This window comes from Candoia aspera, chromosome 7, assembly GCF_035149785.1.
Source record: "Candoia aspera isolate rCanAsp1 chromosome 7, rCanAsp1.hap2, whole genome shotgun sequence".
Lineage (NCBI taxonomy): Eukaryota > Metazoa > Chordata > Lepidosauria > Squamata > Boidae > Candoia > Candoia aspera.
This window is the reverse complement of record NC_086159.1, coordinates 83,035,391-83,060,331: the sequence shown is the minus strand read 5'-3', so window position 1 is coordinate 83,060,331 and position 24,941 is coordinate 83,035,391. Positions and strand designations below refer to the sequence as shown.

The window sequence follows — 24,941 nt, the reverse complement described above, 5'->3', positions numbered from 1 at the left end:
TTAACTCTTTATCCAAAATGCTGTAAACAACCATCTTCATTCAAAATAAACCAGCTCTTCACCACCAAGCAAGCAAAGCACGCTGTGAAAATTCACCCATACTATTTAATTTTCTAAAAAGCTGTATTAATTTTCGAGGGGGACAAAGCAAGGGTTAAAAAAAAGTTTATCCCAATAAACTCTCTTTTCAAAGTTCAGTTCTAAGAGGAATTCTGAGAAAGTAGGTCAATTAATTTTAATTTAATTTAATTTAATGCCCTGTTTTCAGGAAGGAAAATAAAATATCCGTATGGAATGCCAGCAAGGGAAAAGTCAGAAGCATCCCAAAATCCAAGATGGCGGCTGCCACGGTGCAATCAAAGCCCCGCCCCTTTTTATGTGGATCCCCCTCCCAGAACGCCCCCTGAGCACAGCTCAGCTTTTCTTTCAAGAAGAAAAAGGTTAAACAGCAGTGGAACTCAGTGGAACATTAGGAGCCTACCCACAAAACATTCTTAAAAGCTTTTTAAACACACCCAGTAACCAATAACTCAAACAAGTGTGACTCCTTTCTGGTTTAAACACTGCACTTCTAAATTACTTCTAGGAACAGAACAGCAGCAGAGAGACCAAAAGATAAGTCCAAAGATATTGATGCTATTTCTTCCATCAATTAATCTGTAATTATAAATCAAGCAGAAATCTTAAAAGCTGGACTTGAGCAGGACGTTCATCAATCTATAACCTTTAAGGAGGCACGCCAACTATTTAAGACTCTCCCTGCCGGATCCAAATAGCCACAAGGTACACGATGCAAAAGCCAGAACCGTTTTACAGCAGTTTGACCGTCTTGCCTTCCTCCACCCCTGGCACGACTTAACTGAAATTTCTCCAGAATTATTAGAGCAGCAACAGACATGCATAAGCATCTAAATCGATTAAATAGGGAGGCGGTTAATCGACTGTATCTATGCAGAGATTTGCAATTGGTGATGGGCATCCCAGTCCACAGAACCCAGCCTAGCTACAAAGAAGTAAGTTTATAGTGGCCAACCGTGGTTTTAATTCTGCCTGAAGCAGCCCAAAATGTCAGCTTGCATTCGTTGTCCCACACGGCATCGTCAGGAGGTCTTTTCACCAATGAACAGAAGAAGTAAAGCCATCTTCTTCTCCCCTTTGCTGGAAAAAGAAGAGTGTAAGTTGAATGTTGCCCAACAAACTACTAATCAGCAGTCCAGAACTGATAATCAGATGTAGATTCCTCCTTCCAGTCTTGGATGATAATTTTTTGGCTATCCCATGTGAGTGGAAAGTCCATAATTCTTGACGTCTTGATTGGTTCCAAAGATGCAGCCAAGAAGAGCGCAGGAAACAGAAAGGGGGGACTGTCTTGTGGATTCCACATCAAAAGCCCAAACTAACTGGAACGATCTTCCAAGTGGGGGCGAGGGGGTCAACAAAACCCGCCTTGTGCAATGCACGTGTGAAACCTTGTGCTAAGGTAAGTCTCTTATCTCTGACTGAGGGTGAAGTGGGATGACTTTGAGGTGGAAGCAGATACAGAGCTGAGCATATTTTAAGAAGGGTTTTTCTGTTATTTTTAGCAAATGCAAGTACAAATGAGCCAAACTGGGATTTTGTGTGTGTGTGTGTGTATGAGTGTGTGTGTGAACGAGTGTGTGTGTGTGTGTGAACTTGGTTTTAAGTGGGATAAATAAAAACAAGATGTTCACTTGAATTTTCTGAACTTTTTCCACTCTTATTTAGACATGTTACTAAAGCTTTTAGACATGTTAGTACTTTGAACTTCAGCTCAGCTAGTATTTCCTTTGGAAAATTCTTCACAAAAATTATTAATGATGGAAACGAAAGCCTTATGTGGAATAAAGCTATGAAAACAGCATCTTCTATACAAAGTAAGCCTAAAATGTGCCATTATAGTGGGTTCTGGATTTGGCATCAAGATGTTTCAAATGAAAGTATAGGTAGAATCCAAATAACTTCACAGCTGGTTTCATATATCCAAGGAGGCTTTGGACCAGGTTTATTGAACGTGAATGTCTTTCCCATCCCACATAACAATTTACTTTCAAGGGATTATGAAAAGGGACCCTACGGTTTATAGTGGAGTACGTATGTTCCTTATTGCTACAATGCATTCTCCATCCGAATCTTTCATACGCACCACGAGAGTTTCTTGTTCTGTCTTAGGCGACATACAGCAAGATTCCTTCCACATAATTGACTTGATTTGCTCCCTCATCATTTTCAAAGAAGAACCAGCAGTCAGGAAATACGCTGCAGACTGGCACTCGGTAGGACAGCCAGGAAGGCCTCGGAAAAGATATTCAAATGCCACGATGTCTCCCTGTCTACAAAGATCAGAATCACGCAAGCCACGGTGTTCCTTGTGACGCTCTATGGAAGCAAAAGTTGGGACTTTGAAGAAGCCAGATAGGAGGAGAATTGATGCCTTTGAAGTTTGGAGTTGGAGAAGACTCCTGAGAATACCACGGACAGCCGAGAAAACAAACCGATGGATCACTGAACAAACCAGCCCAGAGCTCTCACTCGAGGCACAAATGACCAGGCTCAAATTATTTTATTTTGGACATGTTATGTGAAGACCTGGCTCCCTTATGCGAAGTCCCTAATAGTGGGAAAGGTGGAAGGAAAGAGAAGACCAGCAGCAAGATGGACAGACTCAGTTACAGTTACAGTGCTGTGGTTGCTAAGAGTCAACACCAACTTGATGGTGCATAATCAATCAATCAATATTACATTATAAATGAAACTGATATAATACAGTAACAATAACGTTATATAAGACAGCCAGTTTGATGTAGTGGTTAAGGCACGGGACTAGAAACCGGGAGACCGTGTGTTCTAGTCCTGCCTTGGGCACGAAGCCAGCTGGGGGACCTTGGGCCAGTCACTCTCTCCCAGCCCTGAGAAGGGGGCAATGGCAAACCACTCCTGAAATCTTGCCAAGAAAACTGCAGGGACTTGTCTAGGCACTTACCAGGCAAAAACAAACAACAAACAAAAGCATTATATAACCAGAGATAAAACCCATTCAGCCATGTCCTGATTGTCCTCATGTTACATTCTGTACATAGGTGGAAATAAATATGTCAGTGAACTATATTAGCAGCAGTTTAGGATTTGTGTAGCATTGTAAGAGGAGAGCTGCCTTAGTGTGTGGTGGCAAAAAATCAGGAATGTAGTAGCACCTTTTCCGACTAACCAATTTTATTAAAAGGCATATGCTTTTGTGAGCTGACGTTCTGCAGCAAAGGATTATCTTCTGGACTTCTAAAGGCACCACCAAGGGTTCTTACATGTTCTACCTATAAGGACATGGTTCATAGGCAGAGCTGCAGGCATCAATGTAAAGGTGAGATACTGGCACCGGAAGGAGTGGTTTAAATTTCCCACATACTGAAATTATTTGGGACTAGCCAAAGGCGACATCCTGCCTTATCTGAAACAGAACCTGTCTACTGACTGTTAAAATAAAAAAGTACTCAGAACTACAAAAAAGAAATAACATACAATTCTCAACAGATCAACCTCCGAACAGTCACTCATGCCCTGGTTATCTCCCATATAGACTACTGTAATGCGCTCTACATGGGGCCACCCTTGAAAAATATCCGGAAGCTACAGCCGGTCCAGAATGCGGCTGCGCGGACAATCTTGGGTGCTCCAAGATTTGCACACATAACACCTTTGCTGCGTGAGCTGCACTGGGTCCCAGTTTGCTTCCGGGTCCAATTCAAGGTGTTGGTTATCACCTTTAAAGCCCTACATGGCATGGGATCGGGTTACCTGAGGGACCGCCTCTTCCCCATTACATCGACCCGCCCCACCCGGTCATGCAGGGGGGGCATGTTACGGGCCCCAGCTATAAAAGAATTCCATCTGGCGGGGTCCCGGAAGCGTGCTTTCTCTGCTGTAGCTCCCGCCCTTTGGAACATCCTCCCCCCAGAGGTGAGACAAGCTCCCTCGCTCCTGGACTTCCGCAAAAGATTAAAGACCTGGTTTTGTAGGCAGGCTTGGAACAGGAGGGCGAATAGTTACACCTGGGGATGGCTAGCGCCATGAAGTGATCCGGAGGGACCTACCACACTGAAGGTCTGATTAAGATCTCTTCGCCATGCAGATTTTATTATATTTTTATTGTATTTTTAATTGTAACGGTTTTATATTTTAATTTTGTTTTATTGTAAGCCGCCCAGAGTCCCCCGGTTGGGGAGAGATGGGCGGTGAATAAATTTATAAATAAATAAATAAATAAATAAATAAATAAATAAATAAATAAATAAATAAATAAATAAATAAAACCTTCGGTGGGGGGGTTACAAATGAAATCCAGCAAAGCAGGATGGGCTAGAACTTAGCAATGGAGATCAAATATACAGTATGTGACAGCTGGTCAAAGAGACATGGAAGAAGATGCACCAATGGGGCCTATCTGAAAGAGACAAAATATCCTGGACTCCATGCATTGATGCTAGAATCTCTGAGCCAAGATAAGGGAAGCATCTGACTGAATAACTTGATACTGAATGAGACCAAGGAAGGTGGATAAAAAGAGTCACTAGGATGAGACTATCCCTGGCAGCCCCAGTTTCAGACACACTGGCTGAGTCTACCTGGGCTTTCCCCATGTGGAAGCACAGTCTTGCAGTTGCCAGTCTGTTTCTCGCCTGCCCTCATCTGTAGGCAACCTCACCCTGCTTGGCTCCCAAACCATCATACTGTGCTACTGCTACTGCTGCTGCTGCTGGGCAACCTGCTTACAGATGAGGAGGTGGAAGCGGACTTTTGCAACAGCAGAATGATTGCCAGAGCGATCAAGCAGTGTATTACCCTAAATAACCTGGCAGGGTCCGCCAAAATCCAGTGCCAGCCCTGACTCCTCAATACAAACTCTTCAGACTAAGGCAGCGGGGGAATGTTCACTCAGAGAAGATTCTGCAAGGGCTCTCTCCAATAAATCATCTGAAGACTGGCAGCCCTCCCAAAGAATTACTGTGGACTGTTTTAATAATTTGGTACTGTATCATGAACAGGATGATAGGATGGAAAGAGTAAATAGGGGCATAACCAGAGCAGAATGTTCTGTACTGTTTCAACTATCTTGGTACAGTCATGATGAACGCATGTTTACCTCACGGAGGACCACATTTTTAAACAGATGGCCATAGAAATGAGCATCAGGATTCTGACATTGGCCTTAAAATTCAGGTAGCTCTTAGACACCCCTGTACCAGCTGACTGGCATTAAGGATCACAGCAGCACCAAATGCAACATGGAGTTCTGGGGTGGGAAGGGACCCGCAACCCCATTTCAAGCCTCCCCTTGACCACCACCTCTCTGGGTCACTGGTTCCATGGCCAAGCTCTTCTTATTGTTAGGAATTTTTTTCCAAATATCCCTGAAACTTAAATCCATTATTCTGGGTCCTATAATCTGGAACATGACAGAACAGATCTTGACCTTCTTCTGTGTGACATCCTTTCAGGTATTTGGAAAGTGTTACTGTGACCCCTGTGGCTTTTGTTCAGCTTGTCACACATCCAGGCTTCCTTAAGGTCTTAAAAAAAATGCTACAGAAAAGACTGGAATGGAGGTATGGGAAATGGCTGGCAGCTTAAGTGGAGCAGGCAGGTTGCTGGTTTTAGTAAGGCACAATGGGCTGGAAAACCTGGTTTGGACTGGACAGCGTTTGCACTGCTAAGGTGAGTCATTGGGCACAATCTGAAGAAGTGCACTGAAGACCAGAAGAGGGTGAAGAATGCCAAGGGAAGTAACTAACCACCAGAGAGGTGGAATGGGCTGTGAGAACAACCTTCAGGAACTGGAGGAAGAGCTGCAGCCAAGGCAGAGGCACCCTCAGAGTTGCAAAGTTCTGTTCCTGTCACCCTGAAATAAAAGAAGATTTAGTATTCGTGACTCTGGGGCTCCAGGGTAGTCGACTGCAGAGGGCTGACATCAATCTTGCAAATCTGAATGGGCCTCCCTTCTCCCTGCCTTTACCCTAAAGAGATCTAGGGAGGGTCAAGTCCGAGATATTTTCTCAAATTTCATTCCTGCTTTGGATTTCTCTTAACTGACCATTGCCTTGGCTGCAGCTCTTCCCCTATTCCTCAAGGTCATTCTCACAGCCCATTATAAGAGGACTTGTTGGGGTGCCAGAAGACGATGCAAAATAAGATTTGCTAAGCTACCAGCTAGAGAAAGGCCCATTGCCAGGTCATCTGAGAGAGAGAGAGAGAGAGAGAGGGAGAGGGAGAGGGAGAGGGAGAGGGAGAGAGAGAGATTGGCATTAACTTATTTATTAAATTTCATCACCGTCCATCTCCCTCAAAAGAGGGACTCTGGGCGGAGTCCAGACTCCTTAATCTTGTAAATCCTTCCTTAACTCTGGAATTAGGACATAGGCAGTGTAAATATATGTTACTCTTGTATCAAAACAGAGTATGGAAATCCAGCAATCACATTTTGGGTCAGAAGAGGAAGCACGCAGAGAAAATACACAGGGAGTCATTATTCTGTTCACAAAAACAAATGGATAGCCAGCATAGTAAAACCAAGATCGAAACTGTATGCTCTGACCACTGGATAGGACTGGGGCTATTTTTATGGGCAAGAAGAAAGCCTTGTAACTTCTCTCTAGAGATGAGCAAATGTGGCTATGGAGCAGGTCTGAGTTCAGCAGTGCTTGCAACTGGCAAAGGGCAAAGTTGATGGAAGTTGCTCCTGGGAAATGCCACTTCTAGACCATCCAAGAGAATACTGGAGTCAGTAAACTCCTCTTGAGGGAGAGTTGCACAGCTTGTAAAGATAACCAGAATCTCTAACCAATCGCACCTTTCCTCACATCGGGATTATGTTTTAACTTGTCCATTCCCAAAGTATGGCCAGATAGCAACTTTCTCCTTTGCATCCTCCTGAGATTAGAGAAAAGGCAGAGGAGAGCTGTATGACTCATCGCCTGATGTCCCTTCAGCTCAATTCCCAGATAACCATTCATGCAGATATGACACAGTGTGATTCCCCGCAGGCTGGAGGCCAAGTGGTGAAACAGCAGTTTCCCAGCATCACTTTCAATGATTTAGTCCTCAGGAATCAACAGAGCCAGTGCAAAAGCACACCATGGTCCATGCTACTGAAAAAACTATACTTTTGTTCTGCCCCATTCTCCACAATGATGACTAAAGCAGTTAAATGCCAGACTGTATAGACTCAAGCAATTAAGTTTGTACTGGTCAGTGACCATAATAAAAAGCTGGGCTAAATAGTTAGTTTTATTTCCCAAATCCCTGGGGTTCAGAAGTGACCACATGTTCAAAGTGGTCAGTATTCTTGCTCAATTTTTTACACCGAGAATTGAAAAAAGGACAGATTGGTCCAGGATTCTATCCCCAGTCCAATCCACCATCTTGGTGCAAGGGAAAACAGTCTTCTTCTGTAAAAGAAGATTGAAGTAGCAGGTGGTCAACTGGACCACTCCAGGTAAATCATTGCTATTTCCTGCAAAGTTTCTTCCTTTCCATTATTCTCAGCAGAAAGGTCATCTGCTAGATATCACTGAAAAAGTCTTTTACACTTACATTTTTTTACCATCTCCCTACAGAATCAGCTTTAGGGTTGTGGCTACAAAAACAAACAAACAAAATTCAAGTTGCTAGTTTGCCTCCCACAAGAAAGAAAACTATCCCACAATCGGAACAGATCTAGAAGCCAATTCAAACACTGGAAAATAACACAGCCGTTACCTTGAATTCCTCCACAATAATAGACAGGGCCTCATGTCCAGCTTTTCTTAAATCTTCCAGCTCAAGCTTATGTTTCTCCTAGAAGCAAATATATATAAAAGACAAAAATGAGGAAACATGGTCAAGCCGTCTTCCAGTCCACTAAATCCAGACAGGAGTCACAGACATTTCTATCTCGAACCAAGAGGCATAAGCATGACCAAGTCTTCTTCTGCTTCCAGGTCAAGTGTTTTAATTCTAAGATGGGAGGATAAGAGACACAGCTCCTGTTGGCTGCTGCTGGGGAAAGGTGGGGCTGAACCTACTTCATAGTCTGATCACGATCTCTCTTTCATGCCAGCTAGGACTTGGTGAAGACCAATGTGAACCATGGAGGAAAAATAGCTCATTAGATACCAGCCTTCCCCAGAGTTAGCAGAAGGCACACCTTATTCCCAAAGTAGATTTTAACCTTATAGGAAACTTAAAGAGACAAGGGACCCATGCCAACCCATCGCCGGAATCCCCCAGCTACTGCTGTTTGACCACGCAGTAAGGCTCCCAGCATGGGCATCCATAGGGAGATGGCTAAGAGGCTAGGGCAGTTTTTAAAGAAAGGCTTTTAGACACTGAAGCCCAGGATGAAAGAGGACTCATCACAAATTCTGTCCAAACTCAGTTTAACCATGTCAGGTGGAAACCAGCCAACCATATCCACACACTTGCATGGGATCTCTCCAGCCCAACGAAGGTTCTCCTTCAGAGCTAGATATAATACTCTACCCTCAGTGCTTTTAGAGGGCAGATTTAATAAAACCGCCATGATTAACCGAACCTGCCAGTGGTGATGGTTCTGTTGAGTCTATTCTCCACATGCTGCTGCACAGCTCCTTCTACAATGAGACCTGAAGAAGACTTATCTTCCTTCTCTTGCTACGGACACAAAATTACCCTGAGGAACTTTGTGTCAACTTCCTCTTATCAGACAAGAATAGTGCTATCACCTATAGTGTAGCAAAGTTCTGTATAGTTGCTGTGAATGTGCCCAAATAATTGACTCCTGCACATGACTGACATCCTCATACCTGATTCACTTTTCTTATGGCTGTGTGGATGGCTGGCGGGTTGATTTTCTCCTCTCTCTCTGCTGTATTCGGTTTATATGTGTTCTGTTTTTTTTGGTCACTGACCAAACTAGGTATTGTCATGCTTCAAAAGATGGAATGTGTGTTACAATACAAGCTTTGCCCTTTGCACTTGCATCTTGATATCCCATGCAAGTACGCAAGAGTGAGCTTGCATCATGAGATCTCAACACACCTCTTTTTTATTTTTATGAAACCTCAGCCTGCCAGGGACGCCCTGGCCCTAGATCTGCTTACAACACATCTGAAATTTTTTAGGCCTTCTGCAAGAGACCTCTTCTAGGAAGCTAATCACTGATCTCACACTTCAAAGGAAAAGTATCTTACTATTCCTTTCTTTCTGCTCAATGGTGGAAGTGCCAAGCCCTAAAACATAGCCACCAATAATGAAGGCAGAAGGTGGACTTGGGTGATAGCACAGTTCACTATTCAAAAGCCATTTCTTCAAGGCAACCCCATTTTTCTCCTCTGCAATACAGTGTGAGTCTCTATGTCAGATGGCTACTACATCTTCTGAAAATCCAAAATCCAAGAGGTTGTGACCTTACATACTGTAGGTGTTGTCCCAGACAATCTCAATGTTCTCAAGACCACTCAATGTGTCTCTAGTTTGACACCACAGAGTGTTTAGCATCTTATGGTCTTTTAATCTTACTTACACTCAACTAGATAGATGATGGATGGATGGACAGATAAATATTTATTTATTTATTTATTTTATGCTGCCCATGCCCTTTTATACCACTATGCTCCTTTGTCTTTCTTTATTACTGAATTCCTTCCCCGCACCTTATACTGGTCTATGATCATAATAAAAATTGATCATGACTACCAAGCACTTTTCAGGAAAAAAAAATTGTCTGCTCCCCTGAATTCGTCCAGGATTCTGAAGGACTCATCTCAGACAGGCCTTATTTCCTGATTCTGGTTCTTAATCTTTGGTTAGATATGCAGGTTCTGCCTGTTCTCATTACCCAGACCAGATCTTCACCAGGCCTAAACACTGGACACCCAAGTTGTACGTGAAGGACATCAAGATCTAGGTCATAAGAATCAGCAACTGCACAAAAGTGAGCTCAGTGCATAGGACAACTTCCTAATAGGAGGCTTAAATGTCTGCAATTTGGGAAAATAAGTAGTCAGAGCTGGTCTCCACCTTTCACTGGATTAACACAGTGCAGCGTAGTTCTCTGTTTATCAGGGAAGGCAAACATTCCTGAAAGGGTGTTGAGTGAATCATAATTAAAATGGCCACAGGGGGATTTATCTGACAGCTGCAATCTTGTAAAGCATTTGCTAAGGTTAGATCTAGGAAATCTCCATCCTGAAGCTTGGCTGTAAACATCATTAGAGATAATATGTGAGTCTGAGCAAAATTCCAAAGGCTGAGGTGATAATGAAATAATAAGCTGTCATGAGAGCTGTTAAAATAAAATTATTGAAGTTTAAGAGAAGACCCTTTATTAGAAAATCCTCATACTGCCAATCTTCGCTTTCTCGGGAGAAAGGAGCAATGTTTCCCTGACTGAGGCCTTCAACGGGTTATAAAACTTTCTTTGGCCCAAGAGCTGAAATCTCTTCTGACTTACTTTCTAGTGGCCAAAAGTGTCATCATGCCACCAGCTAAAATGGCACGTGTGGGATTAATCCAATTTATTCTTTCTCCTCCTCATCCCTGCCTCAAAACCCCTTGTATGGACATACTAATCTACCATGCACACAAAATCCCCATATACTTTTTCACACACAGCATGACATATATGCACCCAAAAGGCAAAGACTTTAAAAAAAGCTCCAAATAATTCCAGCTAAAGACTTTTATAGATAGTCAGAAACAATTAATCCTTCCCTACTGAATTTAAATAACCCCCAGATTGCTCATACAAGCTGCAATCAAGTCTGAAATGAAGTTTTTGTTTACTGCAATGGCTTGGGTGGGGGGGACAAAGTTTGGCAAATTTTTTAAGCTCAGCTTCTCAGTCCGAGAGGGTCTAATAGTTCAGTTTTGGTCCATTCATACTCTTGAAATCTTCAGAGATGCCCAGTGAAGAATCGTTTTGGGAAACTTCAATGAGACAATGAAGAACAACTTCTAGATTTCTTCTGTTATTAAGCAGCCTCTTATTTAAATCCTATCTAACAACTAAGGAAGTGACAATATTGTGGCTCTTAACGCCAAATTCAACAATATCAACCATAATCAATCTAATTAAGTATTTCATATTCCTCCCTGTCCAGTCCAGTCCAGAATGGCCTGAGCTACTCTCTCTAACTGATGCATAACTCAGTCTATATGATGCTTAAACATCATGATGTACAGTAGCTAAGTACAAAGGTTGCTTTCAAAGAAATCGCCCTACCTACTTGTGAAACTATTTTTACCAAGCAATTCAGCACTGGCCTGAAAAATACACTTTCTGCTGAGCAAGAAATCTTGGAAATGATTGTTAGCACAGCAATTTGCTGGAAGGAATTACAATCAATTATATGTGACGCACGAGGCTAACTCAAGGCTATTGTAAAAATGCAGCATGCCTCCAATTTAAGGAGAACTAAGTGTAACTGAAATAACTGCAATTCAGTATGTTCTAGATGTGAATGTGGAGGTTGGCAACACAGCCCTGTCAGGTACACATGTGCATGCCAGGACCCAATGTATACCCTTGCACACATGCACACAAACCTACTCCTTCTCTTGGGAAAGAAAGTGAAGTCACTAGCAACGGTATGGCAATTTCCTCTCCCTTCACCAAAAGGAAGGAACAACCATGGAATCCCACTCTTTCCTTGTGGTAAAGGGACTACAAACCATTATTTGCTGTTACGCATCAGGAAGACCTGCCCAGTACTAGTACCTCTGGGTAGTTACATGTGACACAGTATGTAAAAGCAACACCAGTCCCCTGTGCAGACATAATGGAGGCACGGGGGGAAAAATAATAATATACTGTAGTTTCAATTTGTAGAGAATATGTGAAGCTCAGGGTCAACCTATTGGGTTCTTGATGTCCTCTGAGCTTGGGTGTTTTTCTGAAGACGTCTCATTACCAAGCTAGGTAACATCCCTATCACGCTCCGATAATGTTGCTTAGTGTGGTAATGACAGATCTGCAGGAAAAGAACAATGTTCTCAGAGAACACCAAGAACTCAGCCTCGGTTTCTCAAAATATATCCTCCGTTCCCACTTAAGCTGACATTCCTCTCTTCAACAGAGGTGACTCTTCCAAGTGTACCCACAGCAGCTCTTCTAAATCTGTCCACAGAGGACTCTTTCCACAATAGTTGCAGTCACTTCACCTTGAGTCGCTTTGCCCCAGACAAAAACCAAAATACTGTTGGAAAATACCCATCGTTGTCATAGCAGACACAAAAACCCAGCTAGTCTTGACTAAGCAACCTTGATATGGACACTGAAATCTCCCAGCAACTTCTTACAGCTCAGCATCTGCACCCAGAATTAGGTCCTGGATGAGAGACTGTTCCCATCAAATGATCTGGAATGAAAAAAGAAGGGATCTTAAATCATTTAGGGAATACCTTTCTTGCCTTTTCCCTCCTTAGTTTTTCTCATTCACTGGAAACAATATTTTTCTTTGCACCATGGCAGCTGGTATAGCTCTCTCCACCAGAAGAGAATCAACTTTTCTAGATGTATCAAAGACAGCCGAAAACCGTTTTCCTGTTTCATGGCTCAAATCATTTAGTTGGGTCAGACCAGTTCTCCACAGTAGGTGCTAAATGGCTTCAGCAGCCAAATTCTTGTATCTGAATGGCTCTGCTACACTAGATCTGCTCCCCAATATCACATTTATCTGAAAGGAAAGCAACCCTAAATCTGAGACAATCTCTTTCATCTCCATTCAAGGGTAAAAAGATGGGGAGAAGGTACAAACTCAGAAAAAAATGCAGTGCAAGGCCCAGCTGGCCCCCAGCTCCAGCTGTCATCAGTGCTGAAGACACATGTGGGCCATCTGGACATACACATACAGCTCAATATACGACTTGCCAGAAGCCACACTCCAAGCCAGAACTACACCAGGACTTTCTTGTGTATATAAAACAACCACTGCTAATTAAAACTAATTGCCCGTAAAACAGAGTACAACAATTATAAAATCAGTTCTGTCTCACACCCAAACCACTCTCCCAAAGACACCAACAAATCTTCCTCCAGCAGAAACAGCAAAAAGAAAGGTGGATGGAGATGGATTAAGGGGCAGGTAAGGGAGGTGCAAAGCCGGATGGAAATGCAGCAATGGAAGAAATGGCTGAACAAAGGAGGACGGGGAAAAAGCATTTATTTATTCTTTTGATTTCTACTATGGCAAAAGCACAACGTAGCTAAGAAAACATGGAGAAAGGTCATGCAAACCTGCAGCCCCAGATCCTAATTACCATTAAAAATAATACTAATAGAGAATTCTCGCACACACACACACACACACACACACATACACAGGGCAATACAATCATGTAACAGGTAAAAGCTTTGAGGTCAAGAGCCTAACTATCCAAGGGGAACTTGAGCCAGCTTCTTATTCCATTTAAAAGCAAAAATAGTTGTCTCTGTATGAATGAGGGTGGACGACACTTCATTTGGTATGCCTTTTTCGTAAGGTTTTGTAAAATCCTCACCCATTTATGTCCCCTTCTTTATGCCATTTACTCCTATGATTCTTCTATGTCTTTTTCTACACCTTTTATCAACTGTATTCCTTTCTTGGGGTTTATGCCGGACAATGACCACAACAAAGATTGATCAGAATCAGATCTTGTCTAAAAGCCGCTGAAACAGGTCCACAAAATGAGTGTGGCTCAGCTATATCTTGAGCGGCAAAGCCACTGCTGTCTCCGTCAGTTTTCCCGGAAAATGAGCCTGGTTGTAACTGTAGAGCTCTCACACGTAAGTGTCAATTCCTTTTCATAATCATGAGACCAATCCTGCCCTAGCCAATTTAATCTGCCAGGAGGGCCAACAGTTGAATCAGCAGGTGGTAACGTTGACTGCCTACGTTCCCACATCTCCAAGATCTACAAGCTGAAAAGATTCCAAAGAACCGGATAAACGATACAGCCCTACTGCCTGCCCCTAAACTGAAACTCAAGACTGATCCGATCAATCCCAATCACAAAGAATGATCCAAATTGCCTCACAGCGAACCATCAAGGGTTCCAGCTGCCTCCCTCCTTTCTTTGCAGGGCTTACAAGCTGCTGCAGTCAGAACTGACTCTTGTTAGAGGAGATACCACATAGTATGGAAACGCAGTGCCGGCCTGCTCGGTGTAGATGCAGTGGAGGCAGAGAAGGGAGCCCTTTTCGCCGGTCTTGCTATAGCAAGATAAAACTTCCACTGGTGCTTCGGATGGGCTTCACTCCGGACTCAGCTGATCTGTTATCATCAACTGATGATGCTCCAACTGCTGTCCCACCTGCTTCAGATTCCTCAGTAAGCCACGGCACTGATCTGGCTATGCGGGGTGCCTATGAGCCTCAGCGTCAACTACCCTGAATGCCTCCAGATTTGGGACACTGACAGTACCACTAATTTCCCAAGTCAATCAGAAAAGCATCCAGATGCTCAGGGGGGACCACTTCAAGTGGCCCTCCACTTCTAAAGAGGTTATGCCAGCCATCAGTCAGAAGAAAGAGAGTCCCTCTTTAAGTGTTACAGAAAAACTTCAATCCACCAGGCAGACAGGGTTCTTTCCAAGTAACAACTGACCTCCAGAGTCATCCAGGTCTGCAAAATCTGCCCCTCTTTGCTCCTTCCTTCGTCTTCAACAATTTTTTAAACCCTTTTCAGGGAATGTAAGTGGACCCCACTCCTATGTTCACAGGCTCCTTATTTGGGAAGGAAGCCTCAGTGAATAAAGTTTGAGTGGAATGGAAACCTCAGCCCTGATCTTCTCCCTTTTCTGGAGCGGTGTAATGGGTCTGAGGCCCCTCTTTAATAGCCAGTTTTGTGTTGCGGGGCATCACGCAGCAGCACACCTTTGACAAAGAGAAATGTTCACTTCCACTACCTTTGCGCACACACCAGCCAACTTGCTTTCCTCCATGTGGAGTTCTCTTCTACTGCAACATTAGCCCTTCCTCCTCCTCCAAGCTGCCACCAATCTCCCGTCGCTCCTGCCAACTGTGGCTTATGTAGTTGTGGGAATGAATTGGCCGTTATCACATGGGCATCAGCCAAAGTGCTTCGTTTCCAGTACAGCCATGCTTATACTTGGTTGGGCAGACTGCTCCATGGAGCTGCCAAGAAGCTCCACACAATTTGGTTTTTGACCCAAAAATTCTTATTGAAACATTTCTGTTAATTACCACCCTTCTTCATCTCTGCTCAGTGTGACAAAACTACAGCTGTGTCAGAGGGACCACAGGAAAACCAGTGAAAATCCATCTCCTAAAACGTGGAAGAAGTGAGGTGGTATCACTTTTTTCCCATGCCACCCTCCTCCAAAAGACCAAGTTATGTTCACTGTTTTGTTTAACACAATATTGGACCTAAATACTGACAGATACGTTCAAAGTAATAAAGCAGTCTGTGTCAACAGGTTTCTGCTAGCAATTTCGTTGTGGTTAAGAGGGTGTATTAACTTTAAAGTGGTGTTGCTGAATCCTAAGGAATTCTGATAATCTCAAAAAGTAACAGAACAATCTAAGGTTGACATGTAGCTTTTAACTGAATGCTTATGCTTTTTAAAGCAATTTACAGCAAGTTGATGAATTTATGCACCTTCAGAGAACATTTATTAAAGATGCAAAAATGGATGTGTATTCAGATGTAAAGATGTGCAAATGAAGTTTAAAAATTAGTGGGTAGAGTGTGGTCTCCTGCAAAGAACTATTGATAAAAGATGTGAAAATGGCTGTTTGCTTTTGCCCACTTGGTTTTATGGAAGTGAGACTCATAATAGTAAGTTGAAAGCAGTGGGAATGGGATACATAGGAAGAATGTGTGATAAAACAAGAAGAGATAGGATCAAGGATACATGGGTGCTGAATGGATGAAGACCGAACTTAAGAGTGAGTGGCCGCTGTGAGAGAAGGATGTTGATAGCTTGGCCATGTAGAAAGAATGAATGAGAATCAAGTTGCAAAACATATGAAGGAAGAGTGATCGGTTGGAGTGGAAGGGAAAAACCAAGGAAGTCATGGTTGGATGGAATCAATGAGTTCCTTAAGGAGAGAGATGAGAAGTTTTTATGAAAACAATATAGAGGCAAGGATAGTTTGCAAGCATCAAAAGGTATGGAAATGTATAGTGAATGTATTGCAGCAAACTAATTTTAACTACATTTCTTCTTTTTCATATCTCAGGCCTTTAATTTGTCTTACTATTTCTTATTCTTTTTCTGCAATCTGTTTAACAACACTTACCCCCCACCCCCCAAGGGGACAGTGTGATGGGTATGGATGAATGTATATTTAATTTTGAAATTAGTGGGTGAAGCTATGTAACCAAAAGGAATTTCTTTCTATAAGAGCTGAAATATATACTCCAGCTGGAACACTGACAAAGAATTGTTTCCATTCCTATTCATCTTCTTTTAAAATCAAAATGAGTATTAACTGTAGTGATGCAAAAAACACCCACCCTCCTTTTATTATTCAATGTATTTGTTGCATATAAAGCCCAGATGTTCTACATGGGGGATCCTTCAATGCTATAGTTAGGCAATTAGCACCTTATGATGCTTGGGGTACTTTCACAGAGCTGGGGTTGTGAAACACAGCTCATATATATTGCTCTGAATTTTACTGAAAACACTGTACTTTTTCTTTCCAAGTTCAGACACATTCAAAAATGCTCAAGGCAGAAGATCCATCAATATTTTGTTGTCTAAAGAGGGAAGTATAACAAGCTCAGTATTATATTTATGCCAAGTAGACTATAGTTTGAAAAAGGTGATTCTAAATCTCTGTTGTAATAGAAGTGTTAGAAAAACAGACAAGTTGTTATTGTGCAATGGAAGATTAATAGATCTGTCAGCTGGGTATTAGAGCATTCTTACATTAACACAGTTTAAGTAGTGACAGAATGAAAATGTGTTGACAATCTGAAGCACTATCCAAATGATTACAGCCTATTGTTAAGAACTTTTATTAACCATTCAGCCATCAAGTTTGGGGGGTACGGGGGAAACTATTAATGCTTCTATCTTTCATCCAGGATTTTTCACGCTTTACATAACTCCCTCCCATCCACCCTCTCAGCAATTATTAAGGGGGAAAAAATACAAATATTTAAAAGTCCGTATTCAATATTTATACCCGCACTGACATCTGTACAGAGAAATCTGTTAGGAAAAATGCTGCAAAATGCATCCTCTGAGTACCACCTGGTCCGTAAGACTTGCGAGGAAGTTGGACTTGGAAGAGTTAGACCCCTTTCATAGGATGTGTTCAAGCCAACTCTCCAGGATGTTTTCATTTGGATGCCTGCACAGAGCAAGGGGCTGGATTCCAGGACCAAGTGGCCCTTTGGTGATTCACGGTAATTGAAGTTCCATGCTGTTATTCATTCTAATTTCCCACAATTTTTTTTTCCAAAAAAGCACAACCTATGTCCTTTCGTTGGTTCAGCAGCTTGTACTAGACTGCAGCCATGCCTGCAGTGATTGTCTTCTATTTCTGTCTCTATATACTTTACACAGAAAAGCAAAGTGTCTGACAAAAAAACCCTCATATATTTAGCTTTAAGAAAACATAATTCTAGGCTTTAATGTATCATCTGCATTGTAACCAAATCTTCATTTTTTAAGAGATTATTTTAAAGGGCAGAAGATAACTGAAATTCAAGATTAAACGCCTTCCTGAAATAAAAGAAGTAAGATCTGCTTTAAATTTTATCATAAATTTTAAAGTGGCTTTTAAGCTATAGTCTAATTTTATTCATTATGATTCTAGCTTGAGGAAGCCTCTGAAATAATTGCATCCATCTTGAGACTGTTAATATCCAAATGTTTATGGAAGAATAAATAACTTTCTACACTTAGAAGAATGAGTCAGAATATTACTGAACATTTAAGTGTCTAGACACCTAATCCTTCAGCTACTATTCAGTAACCCCAAAGTGGAAGAAATGGAATCGTGGCCATCACATTTACGAGAGAGATAATGCCAAACCTCGGAGGAAGGATGCAGTCCTTGGAAGACACATCTGCAGCCTCCGTCTCAAAAGAATAATATGGAGCTGATGAGTATCATCTATTCACTGAAAAAACCACTCGTCCGTAGCGGGTTAATCTGGAGGAGCCACAGCAATTAAATCAGCACAAGAAGAAGGGATCTGCCAACAACCCCAGAGTACGGGGGGTGGGCTGGGGTGGGGGGTTCCCCTGACTTCCCACTGGGAAATGCTCAGCAGGTGACACAACAACGAATACCCCGTTATGAGGATTTCAGCCTCTCAATATGTACTCTTATCCAGACAACAAATGTCACGAAGAAGAATATTTTATACAACTTTTATAAATGTACATATAGGCCACTTATAAACGTACATATAGGGCATTCAGAAAAGAAATCAAAGCTTGTTTTACCATTCTGCGGTTTCACAGCAAAAGAAGTAATATTAGAGATCTGCCCATGTCCATATTAAATACAATCAGCTGTCTTTCTAGGACATATCATGCAGGCATAAGGTTGCTTTTATGCACCTGGCTTAAATGGTTAGAAATATGCACACATTTAACTCAGACAAAACAGAAAACCCTGAAAGTGGTAGTCCGGGAGATTCAACATTAATTTAGTTTGACCAGTTTTATCATGATGTTTACGAAGAAACCTCACACACAAAAAGCAATTTCTTCTTGTGATTTTCACGGCAGTTTACCGGAGGTGATTATCTGGTTGCATTCCACTCCTTCCTGTGGACATGAGCCTTTCTGAAGGTGCTGGAATCCAGCAGGAAATGAAAACTGAATGGGTCTAAGGCATTTCCCAACAAGGGGGCACATTCTCCAAGGTCCTGTCCCAGCACTCCTGATCCAAGGCTTGCAGTGCTATCGTGCCTGAGATGTTGCTTCAAGGACCACAGATCTCCCTTTCCAAGGACAGAGAAAAAGAGGGGGATCTGCTCCAGGAAGGGGAGTTCATCTCAGATGGCGTCCTCCAGACCTGCTAGGACCGTTCCCAGCTCTTTCTGCCATAATGGCAAAAGAAAGGGGTGGTGGTCCTTGGAACCCGTTGATACAAATGAACTGAAGTCAGGCCAACTAATAGGATTGCTTTATGAATTCTGATCTGTTTTGTTCAATTCCATTCTTGCTGGTTGAGCAATAGTTCCAAGTGGTTCAAAGAACAATGTTGTAGAGTAAAATGGGAAAAGGGAGGACAAAGAATTGACTGCAAAACCCCCGGCAGAAAAACCGAATGAGAATGGGCAGGAGGGTATTATCATAAACATAAATCTGTCCAAATAAACAGCCAAAAGCAGTTTTAGTGACTAAAAAAGTAAATTTCCGCCCACTGGCACAGCATCATTCCAAGCTCTTCCATAACCTGTAAACGTTCCAGGAATCTCATCTACAAATTCACAGGCAGATATAGTAGATTTTTAACACTATTTTACATTATTCGCATTCTGTCTCCTCTATGTCTGCACCTAAAACCAGCCTAAATATTTTGTTAGAAGATGATATTCAACAGGATGCAAGTCATATTACTTAAAAAAAAAACATACATTCTCTAGTATTTTTACCCACAGAAATCACCTACCTCTAAGATGCACTTCCAAACTACCTTACCAAGCAGCTTGCATTCACCTCTACCAACCTACAGAAGTTTATCGTACGTACTTTAGTTAGTGAGGACCAATCTAGGTGTGATGCCAGCAGACCCGCTTTTCAAAATATGCATCCGCTGGCATCACAACCCTAAAGGGGCAGAAGAATAAAACAGGCAACAAATCCTTCCGCTTTCATGGTCTCCCCTACGGTGTCCCGCCCCTTCAGAAGGAGCCTTGCACCCGGATTGCCAACTCAAACTCCTGTAAGTGGGAATAAGACAGACCTGGACCTCAAGAGAGGAGCTGTTTCACCAAGTTCACCTCTTAAAATTTTCTCAGCTCAGCACACAATGGCAAGGAATAACTTCACAAGGACAATGTTTCAATGGTTCTTAAGCACTAAACAGTGTTTTGTTGACTGGAGACACAGGAACACACTAAAAGCTACATGATACTATGCCATTATACCCTTCAATAAAGTTAAACCCATAGCTGTTGAAGGGGTGGGGGGAGGCAGGGGGCAGAAATAGTGTCCAAACGGGTTGTGACATAAAGCCTGTTTAGGGAAGTGAAGAGCTTGTGTTGTGAGGGCACAATGCATGCTTTGTCATTTTGATGTCCGCATGGTTGGCAATGGGCACTGTGGCGGATTTCAGCAGTTCTGCTGGTTCTCCGGAAGGAGGGAGCACATTCCAAGGAGGTGGAGGGGATAAGCGGAGGCACAGTCCAGGAGGTGATGGTGGGGAAATGAAGAGGTCCAGGACGGCCCCGCCCCAGAGTCTCCCAGGTTATCTCCCCTCAGGTGAGGTAGAGCAGCTGGACTCTGGCAAGACTCTGTCTGTACGGTGTGAGCAAATAAAGAACTGGCGTTTGAATTGACTGATTCTTCGTCGTTCTTGGGCTGGGCTGGGCCTGGCCGACACTGATATGTAAAATAATACATTAAATATTTGGGGACGGCTAGCGCCCTAATGTGACTTCTGATGGACCTGCTATTCTCACGGTCTGATAAAGAACTCTCGCCCATCTGGATTCCACTACATTCTTATTTTTATTGTATTTATTGTATTTGTAACTGTTTTGGTTTTTAATTCTATTTTATTGTAAACCGCCCAGAGTCCCTCCTTGGGAGGGAGAGAAGCTGTGACAAAATTTGATAAATAAATAAATCCACAAAGCACTAGTTGGAATATGTGTACGTGTGTATCCATATATCTATATATTCCTTTTGGAGGACATGTTATAATCATTACACTTATTAGTTAAGAGCAACACTTGTTTGGGGCAGGGGGGAGTTAAATTACTTCAGTTTGCTGGCCTCTATAACCAAGCTGATTTGACTGGATTCAATTTGAAACTCTTATTTCTGATACAGTATGTTAATATCATGCCATAATCTAAAAAGAAGTTAAATGAGTTTTAATTAACCTTCCTCTTAACAACAGTGTGGTTGTTCCAATTAATTAAATGATATGCTTCTTGTAATTATTTCAAGCATTGGTAACTTTTATTTATGTATATGTAATCAATTAATTAATCAATTTAAAATGATAAGCCATGACTGTTAACTAATTGGTTACTCTCAACTCTCATTCCAATTAGTTTCTTGACAGAATCATCTTTTAATGTGCTAAATTCTCTTTCTGTGGCATTCATTCTCTCTCCTGATCCAATCCCTATATTGTATTGATTATAGGATAATAGCGACTGTGGGAGACGATGCGATTCTTAATTCTTTAATTCCTTTTAAAAACTTAAGCTCTCCCATGAAAATATGGTCCCTTAAAACTTTGTGTGGTTGGCTGTACCTTCTATATATTATCAGTTAGTAACTCAATGCCTGAATGCATGTGATTGTTTGGAATAAAGAAAGCCAGGGCTATTTTTATCCTAAATGTCAGCAAAGATGATGCTCTTCTGAATCATTTCTTACCATTGTTTCCTAATTACAACTGGGATATAATGAACTGTAAAAAGAATTCTTCCAGCTTCAAGATATGAAAAAAAATGAGGGGTGGCAGGAGTATAAAGAAGCATTTAAGGCTTCAAAATCAAATCCAGGATTTGAGTTTAATTCAAAAAAGGAGACAATGATTGCCAATTCTAAAAGAAAGTATTGCAACTATGTTTGAAAGAGAAGCCCAAACCACATAAGTTGCATTGTTTTTCAAGAACATGATCTTACTGAGATTCTAAATATATCGGTTTTGGAACCGGCTTCACAATTGAAAAGTTATAATTAAAATTTTCCAATGCTCGTTCTGGGGGATGCAGGCGGACTATGCAAGCGCATGGTAAATGTTGGAGACCCAGTGGCTGGAGTAAGTATGCATGACCAACTCCTATCAGAACGAGCCACGTCTGTGCAACTGATTAGCTGAGTCCGAAAAGGGGAGTTCCCACATCTGAAAAGGGTTCAGTGGGCGCTTCCCACAAGAACCCTGACTTAATCCTGCATGATTTGGGGCTCTGCATGAAACCGAGACATGTCCTGTCAGAGTGAGCATCTTCTGATCCTACTGCTCACAAGAAACTATTTTCCTTGTTCTTCCTTTATATAATGGACTACTTAGAACAACATTTCCCACATGTTCCTTTGGCCCGTAAAAACTAATTCCACCACAATGCGTTGGCTACGTCTCCACCAGCGTCCTGAGAGCTCTTGCCCTTTATGCTAATTGCAATATCCCAAAGACTCCTTCAGGGAGAGAGAACTGAGTACCTACAGTTTCATCTGGAATAAAACCACTGATTCCTGTTGGTTTTCTCTCAGCTATTCAGTGCCAGAGCCAGCTGTTTTCGCCGAAAGGAAGTTGCTGACAAGTCGTACAGTTGTACTTTTCAGCTCACTGGCTCTGTGGTCACAGGTGCTGGTCCTAGCACCAGAGGAGGCAAAACCAAATGGGTATCAAGAACTGGCTAAGTAAAGACGCCCTACATTCTACTTCCATGAAGAAAACAGTAACAAAGCTCCTAAGAGTCTGACTCGCTTCTCCATCTGGACTCAAGCTTCATTCTGAACACAAAAAATAAAAAACAAAAACAGAAGAAAAAGGACAAGAGCCTTAGCAATGAAGGCTAAACTAGGTGAAAGTAGGAGCTTTGACTAAGTTTTTGGATTAAAAGCAATCCATCTTTCACGGCCATGCTGTGGTAACTTTCTGATATGGATCCATCTCCATATTTCTCATTTCTGTGCTCATTTTGTTTTTCTATATCAAGAAATTGGTCCCCAAAGAAATTTTTAGTTCTCAATCGATTGATGGGACTTAAAAATTGACGTATGAACACAATAAACATACAGAAGGGATACAACCAGCACAAATTGCAAGGTAAACTGAGTAACAGATACTAATCAGATCAGCTGTGCCCCTTACTTCTTTTTTAACAAATGCATTTTATTTTCATAGAAAAAGGAGCAGGTAAGTGAGTACACAATGGTTCAAAAATATTGCCTCTTTGACCTTCTTGTACTCTTGATATTAAGAAACCCAGGACTAATTCTCTACAGAAAGCGACTGGCTGGTTCTCACTACTAACCCATCTGCATAGCATGAAAGTGCATCGGTTGATAGCACTTCCATGAAAATTCACTGAAAATAATCCATTCTGGTGGTCACTAGAAACCTTTTCTTTATTCTAACCCTGGTTAGCAGGACTGAATTATAGGGATGTACAAAAAGAAACGGAAATCTGACTGTCCTGAGAATTCTGGACAACAAAATGGTTGAATGTTCCTCCACAGCAGCCTTTTTCCACCTTTTGACCCCGGAGGAACCCTTGAAATATTTCTCAGGCCTTGGGGACCCCCTGCACATTCAGGCTCAAATAGAGGCCAGAAGTTACAAAATTATTGTATTCGTTTCCTGGGTGGGCCTGTCTATATGCACTAACAGTGTTCTTAAACTAAAAATAAAGAATGAAACTTTCCTCTTTAATGTGAAATTGCCTGAATTTGAAATAATTTTTTACATATTGTGATCTCCCAGGGAACCCGAGGGTGCCACAGAGCCCTGGTGGAGAAACCCTGCTCCGTAGGCACAATGGGAGCTCAGTACAAGCCATTAGGCCCACTGTCTCTCACCCTATGGGAAACAGAGCTGGATGAGTTGTCCATATTGACTGCCACCTCCTACCCAACTTTCAACAGAATTAGCCAAGGAGAACATTTTTAAAAACTTTTAGAAACAATGGAAGCAACGGTTAATTAGTTTTATTTTCTATTCAATAAACAGCAGTCAGTGGAATTCTTTTGTAATGGCTGCTTAGCTTTTCTGCAAGAAATCAGGCATTCCTGCATCTTTGTGCCTCTCTCTATTTCTCCCCAGGAGAAGCCTGGCAGCTTACACAACTGAAAGGCTTTAATTTCGATTCCTGCCTTGAGTAGAGAGTAAAACTTGATGGCATTAGGGATCACTTCCAGCTTTACAACTCTCTGGCACTGACTCCGCTAACTGGTCCTTTTATATAAGAGAGGAAAGGTAACTATATAATTAAAAAGTATGTAGAACTATTATGCTGATCATACATCTCCATAATATTCCAAGAAGAAAATAAGTAAAGGATCTCCAGCAAATTTGGGCTGCCAAGCATATTTTGAAGTCATGTCCTGCTCTTTCAAAACGGCTCCCACGGGGGCTGGTCCCCCTGATCTGCCGGACTCTGGCCACCACCACCCCATTTTCTCCTCCAATACAGACACTGTCCCTGTTTATCTTTTTTTTTTTATGCAAAAGAATCATATTTTTATTTTACTTTAAGTTGATTATAAAAACCAAGTACAAGGCAGATGCATTGCGGTGAGCATTTACATCAGCCGAAAGGCAGAGCATAAATTTAATATAAAAAATAAGAAAATAGGACACGTTACAACCCCCCAGAAAAAAACATGAGACTTATTTTACTGGCCCAATTAATTCAGAAACTGTGCAAAGCTCTGAAAATAGATAGAAAAATGAGTTTACAAAATTGATGACAGGTAGTAGTGTCATGAGTACAAGTAGGGAGGGAAAGAAATGCTAACTGTTAAATACAACTTTTGTTTCAGTTATAACTCTCTATGATTAGACACCTTTATTGATTATGCTGAGGCCTGTAAGTTACCAGAGCAATCAAGAATATCCTGGGGGGCGGGGGGGAGAGGATCTTAAAACATTACCTGGAGCTTGTTGTATATATCCTGATGTGAAATTAATTTATCCTCCTTTTCTTTCAGGAAATCGGTTTCCAAAGACCTGTACTTTTCCAAAAAATCTTCTAATTCCTAAAAAAAATATATGAATTATATTAAAATATATCTCTCTTCTCATTATGGGC

General features: G+C 41.8%; 1 protein-coding gene across 2 annotated transcripts in view; it reads right to left on the bottom strand.

Moving 5' to 3' along the window:
* Positions 1 to 24,941, bottom strand: part of CCDC91 (coiled-coil domain containing 91) — a 97,432-nt gene that overhangs the window by 49,071 nt on the left and 23,420 nt on the right. For both annotated transcript variants that reach the window (XM_063308359.1, XM_063308358.1), the window contains 2 exons: positions 24,784 to 24,888; positions 7,768 to 7,845 (listed from right to left, as the gene is read on the bottom strand). In XM_063308359.1, the coding sequence (XP_063164429.1) occupies positions 7,768 to 7,845; positions 24,784 to 24,888 (183 nt within the window). The remainder of the gene's footprint in view (positions 1 to 7,767; positions 7,846 to 24,783; positions 24,889 to 24,941) is intronic.